At 26.6% G+C, this 9,736-nt stretch overlaps 1 protein-coding gene across 1 annotated transcript; it reads right to left on the bottom strand.

The window, feature by feature from the left end:
- Positions 1-1,856: 1,856 nt before the first annotated feature.
- On the bottom strand, positions 1,857-2,459 carry grim. Its single transcript, XM_065505553.1, has one exon. It carries the CDS (start codon positions 2,441-2,443, stop codon positions 1,964-1,966), a length of 480 nt encoding a protein of 159 aa, XP_065361625.1. The 5' UTR covers positions 2,444-2,459; the 3' UTR covers positions 1,857-1,963.
- Positions 2,460-9,736: the final 7,277 nt, after the last annotated feature.

The following is a 9,736-nucleotide window of genomic DNA, read 5'->3' as shown; positions in this document are numbered from 1 at the left end:
AAAATTCGAAAAATTTTCTTCTCTGTACTTCCCGCCATATTGTTTTCTGACTCACATTTTAAGCAAATTAGATTATGGGAATTATAAGTTATAACATAAAATAAAATTGACTATTAACTGTAATATTAAAAAAGGTGAAATAATAACAAAATTAAAAGCTGTTCTCCATGGGAAAGAAAACGAAAAATTAGATGTATGAAAATTTCTAAGTTTGGAATATTCTTTGAAGTGATTTTCTTGTCAAATTTTAAGCTTATTTTTATTATGACAAAGATAAAATTACGGTAATATGTTATTTTAAATATGAAATTTTTAAGTTTAATTTTTAGTTTTAAAAAAGATATTGATAAAATTGTTAAAGTTTATTTTATTACAAATATTTTTTACATTTTACTGGATAAAAATTTAATGAATTTTTAATTTTTTTTATAAGAATATATTTTAATGAAATTTTAAGATGTTAACTGAACAGTTTAAAAAATATATTTCCTTAAAATTTGGTTTTATTAATGAAAAATAAAGCAATATTAATTTAATTTATTTTTGTTTTACAAAAATATATATTTCTAATTAATTTTAAGTTTTTTTACTGAAATATTAAAAATTCTTCAAAAATCAAATAACATATTTCCTTAAATTTCGAAAAAATTTGGTTGTTAAAATTATGAAATATGTGCCTATTATTAAAAGATAAAGAAATATTAATTTATTTTATTTTTGTTTATATAAAAATATATATTTCGAATTAATTTCCATTTTTTTTTACTAAAAAATTAAAAATTCTTCAAAAATCAAAATAAATATTTCCTTAAATTTTGAAAAATTTAGGTTTCTAAAATTCTCATAAATTGTATTTTATTAAATAAAATGCAGCAAATCTTTTTAAAATATTTTTTAATAGAAAAATATATATTTTGAATTAATTTTATGAATTTTATTAAAATTTGTTAAAAATTAAAAAAAAATATTTCCTAAAATTTAGTTTGTAAAAATCTCTGAATTTTTATATTTTATAAAAATAGAACAATTATTTTTTTTACATTAAAATATTTATCTTCAAATAATTTCAATGTCTTTTTATTGAACATTTTCCAAAACTCAAAATAAAAATTTCTTAAAATTGCAAAAAATTATGTTCGTTAAAATTCTCACCAATTTTTTCAATTAAAAAAATTTAGTTTATTTTTTTATTTTAAAATATATGTGTATTGAATTAATTTTCTGTCTTTTTATTAAGAATTTTTAAAAATCAAAAATAAAATATTTCCTAAAATTGCGAAAATTGTGTTTGTTAAAATTCTCTCAAAATTTATTTCTATTCGAACAAAAATAAAAAAATGAGCCAATTTATTTTGTTTAAAGTTTTTTTGAAAATATGAATTTTTATTTAATTAAAATTGTTTTGCTTAAAATTGTAATTTTAGTTTAAAATTATTTATAAGTATGTAAGTAAGTTAAGTATAATTTCCTTACGAAACGAAACCTTCTTTCATTTACATTTTTTTTACTTTTACTAGGCATCTGATTTTTTTTTTGTTAAATTTATGTTAGTAAACAAAAAAATAATATCAATAAATTTCCAAAAAAGTAATTATAAAAAATATATATATTTTCCTTTTAAAACAAAGTTTTTATCAAAAAAAAATTCATCACTTAACAGCTGTTATTTTTTTTTTAAATTAAGGAAAATGATGTAAATCGTTTTATAAAAATAAAACCATTTTATTTTATAAGTTTTTCTATGCTATTTACTTTTTTGGAATCACACTTTGCTTTGATTGAGCCGCTAAAAGCTACAAATTACAAAAATTGAAAAAAAAAAAATGAAATAATATGAGTCCTTAATAACCCTTTAACAATACAATTCCTTTTTTCAATTGGGGATATACAAGAAACCATTAAAATTAAGAAATTTATCGTTGTTTTAGAATTTTAAAGAAATTTTGTTAAACATTATATTAAATTAATTTTTTCGTTTGGAAAATTTCCTTTGCTTGGGGTCTTCAGTTGAGGTTGTTGCTGGTGCCGCCGTCGCTAAAGTTTCACTGTTTGTTGTGGTTGCCGTAGAGTTGTCTGCCGTGGTTGTGGTGGCCGTTTGAGAATTGAAATTAACCGATATTTGTATGACCGTCGGCTGTAGTTGCGATGATTCATGGTAAAATCTCAAGGCATGACAAAACACTTGTGTCAAAAAATCCCAACAACCCAGAGGTTCTTGGGTTGTATTATTTAAAGTAGGCACTGTTATATTAATGGTGGTTCCATAGCCTCTATTAGCTGCGTTATTAACAGGGGCAGTTTCATTTGCTTGGTTATTTTGCGGTAATCTAGAGGAAGCTTGAGTGTTGCTTGGAGCTCTGGAATTGGTGTTGGTGGCTGCTCTGGAGGGACGTTGGCCAGCCAATAATTTGGCTTGATCTGGTATAAAGTAAGCAATAGCCATTTTTTACACTTTTTATTTTGTTTTTTTTCAAAAAGTTTATTTTTTTTAATTTAAAACAAATTTAAATTTTTAAGTTGAAAACACTTTTTTTAAATTTTTTGCGCCTTTATAAAGTTTATTTTCTTTTTTTTTTGGCGCCAAAAATATTTTATTAACTACGTAAAATATTACGTCAAATATTTGTATAATTTTCCTCTAAGAAAAATATCCTTCACTACAAGGTTATAAGTTGTCTTGTGCTTGGTTCGTAATAGACTGACTAAGCATATCCTTGTAGCACACAATTTTATAACATTTCCTGCTTCAATTGCATTTCATGGTTCACCATACACACACACAACTCACTCTCATATATTTTATACACAAAACCGAATGAAAAAAAAATATACATTTACTATTTAGGAAGCAACAGTCCTCGTCCACACAACAAAACAATACCCATAAAGTTCACCCAAAACAAAAGTAAAATTATTTCACCCTCCCCTTGAACCAAAAAACTTAGAACAAAAAAAAAAGTTCAAAACCACCACAATTGAATACACTCGCACGTATACATTTTTAAATTCCTGGTAAGCACTCTCTAAATTACCAACTAGAATTGCATTAGCACCTTTACAAGTCTTATTCAATTTAATAAAAAACTCTCTCTTGCTCTCTCTGTCTCTCCCTTTTAACTCTCTGTAAACGAATTGTTAACGGTACTATAACGGAGTGTAAAAATATTCACCCTTATAAAATTCGAATTTCGAATAGAAAACTTTCGCATTTTATTCAAACATCAAGGAATAGGGGAAATTTATGTGAAGGGCAGTTTATCATCATACTTACTTAGTTTATATATTTTTATTTGAGAATTTCTTTCATTCAAAATAATAAGGAGAAATTTTTATTTTCGAACTTTATTCTAGAGAAAACTTGTAAAATGAAAATTTCTCCTCTTTATTTCTGAGAGCAAACAAATCATCAGAGATTTACTTCATCATTGTATGTGCCAGCTAGCTATTCAATTGAAATATGTACTATGAATTGTTAATTCTAGCAAACAATTTATTGTAAATTAATTCAAAATCTCTCAAATCTGAAAGGCATTAATTATTGTGTGAGAATTTCTGTTACTGGTGGAATTCTGTGTAACAAAATAGAGTAAATATAGAAATATGTTTAGGATAGCAGAAATATTGGAGGATAGGAAGTTCGATTCCTGGCTGAAATATATCAGATAAATCAGGTTATCGAAAAATCTAAAATGTTTCTTCAAGAAAAATATATTTTTAGAAATTTAGCAATAAGTATTAATATCATAACCAAATTTATAAACAAAGTTGTTATTGGGTTAGATTAGGAGCTACATATATTCGGCGGTGGCGAATCTTATGTACCCATCACCAAATTATACAAATTTTTTTAGGTAAACAAAATTTTTTTTTTAAATTGTTTTTCAAAAATTTATTTTTAAAAAATTTTCAAAATTTAAGAAAAAAATTTATTTTAAATTCATTAGTGAAAACAATTTAAGACAAAAAAAAATTAGTTAGATAAAAAATTCTTTCCCGATTGTGATCCATTGCACAGTGGTTTAAAAACTTTTTTTTTCGAAATAATTCGGTATCTTGGGAACTATTGGAGATATTGTTACAAAATTTCACATGGTTTGAGCTGAGGTGTTTTCGAGTTGATTTACGTTTGTTCAGCTTCCTACCGCTAATGGGGGCAAGTACGTAGCCCCTCAAAGTTGGTCACCTCGGGTCTGAATTTTTTTTAAAATATCGCCAAAAATCCATTTATGATCCGAATGAGCTGAAATTTTAAATATAAATAGTCCTTGAGAAGATCTACAAAAAATAGAGGTATTCAGGTTTATTGATTTATTTTTTTAATTTTGTTCGATCTTTATGGTTTTTTAGATATGGAGGGTCGAAATTTATTTTTAAAATATCAGCTATTTTGGCGATAAAATTCTAAATAAAATAAAAACAACTTGCTAACAGTTATCTCTTCCCTATAAAAAGTTATACGCATCCAAAGTTGGAACTTGTAAAAAGGACCGCATTTTTTACGTTTTTCCCCAAAAAATCCCATATATTTTTTCTTTTCTTGAAAAAAATTTCTTCGGGACTATATATAATTTTTATATGGTCCGTAAAGATAACTTAATGCAAAAGCGTGTAAAGAAAAACTTGGCTCACTTAAACGGACACCCCCCAGTCCTATCCAAACTTGGCAAATTTAAAAAAAATGTCGGTTTGACTAAAAAATTCTAAAAAGGCAAAGCACCGATCAGCGAAGAAGCTCTATATTTGTATAACCCCATATGTTTTTTAAATACGTACTAAGTATTTTTACTATCACATGGTAAATAACGTCACAGTAGGCACTTTTCTAAAAAAACTCAGTTTTTGGAATACATTTTCCCCGTTTGAGGAATTTCAGTATTTGAAAATAAAAAATTTCAAAAATTCTAACGCCATTGATTTAAGGACATTTAAGTCTATATTGGTTCCAAATTTTGTTATGTTATCTTTAATTGTTAAAATTTTACATTAATTCAAATTTTATATTTTTATTCGTGGAAAATCACCATATGAATTTTTTTTTTAGTTTTTAAGGTAAATGAAGTCTCAAAATTTTATAAAATTATTTAATTTTACTATAATATCAATCCTCAAGTCATAGTGCTTTCAACAATATCAAATACTTATATTAAAAGCCTTTATTTACTCCTCGGAAGTTCCACAAACCTTGCCCCATTTGACAAGTTTGTACGTTTTTTCATATAATGAGTGCAAAATCTGTTACGCAAAAATTTCTGTTAAGTCAGTATGTGTTTGAATTCAAAATTTACATTTGATATGTTAATAACATTTTGCATGAAATATATGAAAAAACGTTAAATTTTTTTAAAAGGGGCCATGGTTTGTAATGGGTTAAATTCTAACATACTGCTTACACAGTAAGTCAATATTTCAACACAAATAAATGCTTACAAATTGGGAATTAAATAAAATCTATGTTTATTCTTTGGTTGCTTAATTTTCATGGATTATATTTATCTGAATTTATTATTCCTTCTAGAAATTATCTTAATATTAACAATTTTCATTTAATTTTTATAATAATAAAACTTTGCTGCTTTATTGATTTATGTAATTTCTATATTAAAGAAATTCTCTGTAAATTCACACCATAGTATTATTGCACTTGCGGTTTTAACAAAATGTGTTTTAAAAAACTTTACTTGTAAAACACAATCTCTGACAGCATGGTAACATGTAAAGAAAAAACCTTAAACTTGACATATTTCTCATGCTGAACTACTTATGAACACAACAGTAAACTGCCGATAAAAAGGACATTGAAATACTTTTAAAACAATTGCAATTTATTAGAAATCATTAATATATGAATACATTTTACTGTATTTACCACCCGTTCAAAATGAAATCTAACTAAATGACCTTGTCGTTTACCAGCATTATTTTATTGGATGACCTTGATATTTCATTTTATCGTTTATTAACTTAAACTCCCTAATATTGTTTGACAAACTGGTTAGGAGGGATATTAAGGACCCCATTTTTCCTTTGCTTAGCTAAACTAAACAATTGTTGCTAAGCAGAAAATGCTAGAACAATTTTCATTGTCAAGGTCATTTGTTGGAGCATATAAGCAAATCATAGCAGAAAACTGGGTTAGTAACAGGGTTTAACATAATTTAGCAGCAAAAAAATGTGGGAAAAACAAGGGATTGCAATGGATTTGTAGAGTTGTTTTGTATAGATTCTTAACTAAATCCTTTGGTGGCAGTTACATGAATTGTTACAATTGTTTTTATGTGAGTTTAAAGCGGAAAAAACAACACCAGCAGCAGTGGCAGTGGCAACTAAAGGACCTTGATAATGAAAATTACTTTAGAGAGCAGAAACTTTTTATGTATTAAGGAGTGTTTGGAAATGTTACGATTGTCAAGGAAAATATCAAGGTTAATGTGTTATTTCTTGCAATTTTTTTGCAAACATTTATTATGATATTATTGTAAATGTTCAATAAGGAAGTGCTTTAAGGAATTGAAAGTGACATTTTAAAAATTAATTACTATTTTAACAACTTCTAAGGAAATGTATTCATTTAAATTCTAACATTAAGTTAAACATGCTTCAGTGATTGCTTAATTTATATAAACCATTAATTTTCATAAAAAAATATCAGACCATTGAAATGTTCAACATATAAGGGAAAGCTTAAATAACACATACGTCATATTCTCTACATATGTGTAGCTAAGTGTCTTCCAATATTATTTTTAGTATTCGTTCACTTGCTACTTCTGTGTGTCTAAAAAAGGGGTAAGCGTTCAAGCATTTAGAAATTTCATAAAAATAAACATAAAATTAATTTTTGACAGTTTAAGATTAACTATTACTTTTAATTTTAAGTTGGATGTAAAAAGCCAGCAAGTGTAAAACACTTGGTAAGTGCCAGAAAGAAAGTGTTGCAAGTTCATATGAACACACTCATATGTAAAATTAATTTTATGTAGTTGACAGTTTCTTCATAAACAATTTGTTTTCGGGTTTTTTGTTTTGTAAGGATAATGGAGACAAACGACAATTTTATTTAGAGTTAAAGAGATTTTAGAAGAAATTTTAAGCAATAGTAAGGGTTTTGCAAAAGAATCCCAGCAAAAATACAAGTTATCATGAAGAAAAACCATTGCTGTTTAATATGCTATGTAATGTAACATATCTGCCATAAGCATTACTTGGAAGTTGTTTGGTAATGTCAGGCTTATAAGGAAATGATAAGTAGTATTTGTTAGAGAGTAGCAACCGAATTTGTTGCCAATTAAAGGATTCGGTTGCAAATCAATATTTTCGGTTCTAGCTACAGAAAATCATTTAGTAAGGAGGAATTTCGGTTGAAGCAACTAAACTTTTGTTCCTTCCCTTCTAAAATTTTGTACAACTATAAAATTCGGTCAACAAGGCAGAATCATTCGACACACTCGGTTGCAACTACGGGTCTGTTTTAACTGTGTAGTATTTAAAACAGTGGTCAGCTCGTAATCGGTGATTTGCCTTTAAACAGCACTAATGTAAACGAAGTTAGTAAAAATTATCAAATAAGGGAGCTATATTCTGCTGTGCCGAATTTTATATACCCTTCACCAAATTATACTTTAAAGTACAAATTTTAAATATTTTTAGGTAAACAAAATTTAAAATTATTTTCTTCAAAATAGTTTTTGAATTTGTTTTTTAATTTTTTTCAAAATTTTTTCTTAAATTTTTTTAGTGAAAAAAATTATTAGTTTTACAAAAAAAAATTTTTTAAATTATACTTTAAAATCCAAATTTTAAATATTTTTAGGTAAACAAAATTTAAATTTTTTTTCCAATTTTTTTTTTAATTTTTTAGTAAAAAATTTTTTTTTTAATTTTTTTAAATTTTTTAATGAAAAAAATGATGAGAACAAATTTTTTTTTGAAAAAAAAAATTCGGCATAAAAAATATTTTTCCCGATTTTGACCTATTGTAGGTCCAAATTACTATGGTCTTATATACATCGTTGCAATGGACTTTGAAATATCTATCATTAGATATCCATATTGTCTATATTTACTTAGTAATCCAGATATAGATCAAAAATAGGCCAATAATCGTGGTTGTCCCGGTTTTTTCTTTACATCTCAGCTATTTGTGGACCGATTTTCTCTGAGCCGAGACAATTCCCGATATATTGATGTATTAATCAAGTTTGTAAGTTATTTGGCGGCTACGGAAAGTTGATTTCAACATGCAGACGGATAGACGGACATGGCTATATTGATTTCGCTATCTATAACGATCCAGAATATATATACTTCGTGTAGAAATGTAGAAATTACAAATGAAATGACAAACTAATATATACCCTTGCTACTATGTTGAGGGGGTCAGCAATAGCTGCTCAGAGTTCAACAGAGAAAGTTGCTGAATAACATGTTTGCCATGTTCTCTTTATACCGACCACTGATTTCAATCCATTACTTGGCAATGAAAGTCTTTGCTGGGATTAATTTAACATTTCTTCAGATTATTTTATAGGAAACACTTTCTTAAAAACGACCTGCTTAAAATCATTTGTCACTTACACAAACTCTTTCTCCTACAAACAGCCCACCACATGCACATTACAGCTTCAATGCAAGTGTCATAAAAAGGACTTTTTGCTCTGTTGTCGGATTTTTTCCCATAAAGCAAAGAACAATCTATTCATGGACACTCATAAAGCCATTAACACCTACAATGAAGACACACGAGTACTGCAAGGGATACATTAAATGAATATAAATCATATATTTTTTTATAGCTTCATCCTGCAGCAGACATGAGTTTTCTATGGGTTTGAATTTTAAGTATGTATATTGATATTAATTGGGTGTTGTAATTTAAAAAGAAGATTTAAAATTAAAAGATATTTTTGAGGTTAAACATTGGAAGCTTTAAATTTCAAAAGCAAGGGTCAAAATATTCTAAAATCCTAAATGAAAGAAAATAGAAACTGTTACCTTTCCCAAAATTAGAGCTTTTGATGGACTACTAAAGGTATGAGCAATATTTGTCATGACCGTAATAAGTATACGTTTATCGCGATAATACGAACTGATCAGTAAAAATGGGATTGATATATGATAATTTTCCATTGTTTTATGTCTCATTATTACAGTGTAATCCCCTTTAAACTCTAGATAAAATTCCTTCCTTCCTACTTACTCTTTTATAGCAAACCTCCTCCCAGATTTACAAACATTTCGTCAACAACATTTCAAAATACAAACATACAAACATATTAAAATTTATTCCATTCAATTAAATATTCATCATCAACTACACCAGCCATAAAATTACTCTTACTAGCTTAACAAAAAATTCATCAAATTTTATTTCAAAATTCCCCATCGTCACCTTTCATCATGTATACAAGTATAGAACTACTTTTACTACATGTACATTTTCTTATTTGTTTTTTTTTTTTTTTTGGTTCAAGTTTATTGAAAACTTTTAAATTTTTCATCATGTTTAGTCGTAAAGCGAAAGAAAAAGAAACTGTAACAACTACTTATTTATTTTCTTTAGAATTCCAGGTAATTCAACTAGTTTAGAGAGACTTTTATTACTTAATACCTTTAAAATAAGACATCAAATGGTTGTTACTTTTGCCAATGATGCTGTTGTTTGTTTGTTTGTATTTTTTGCTATGGCTTCGATGTGAGAGTGTATTAAATTTATAAACCCCACATTGCCAAAGAACCA

This window comes from Calliphora vicina, chromosome 3, assembly GCF_958450345.1.
Source record: "Calliphora vicina chromosome 3, idCalVici1.1, whole genome shotgun sequence".
NCBI classification, from domain to species: Eukaryota; Metazoa; Arthropoda; class Insecta; order Diptera; family Calliphoridae; genus Calliphora; species Calliphora vicina.
This window is presented reverse-complemented; position numbering and strand designations above follow the sequence as displayed.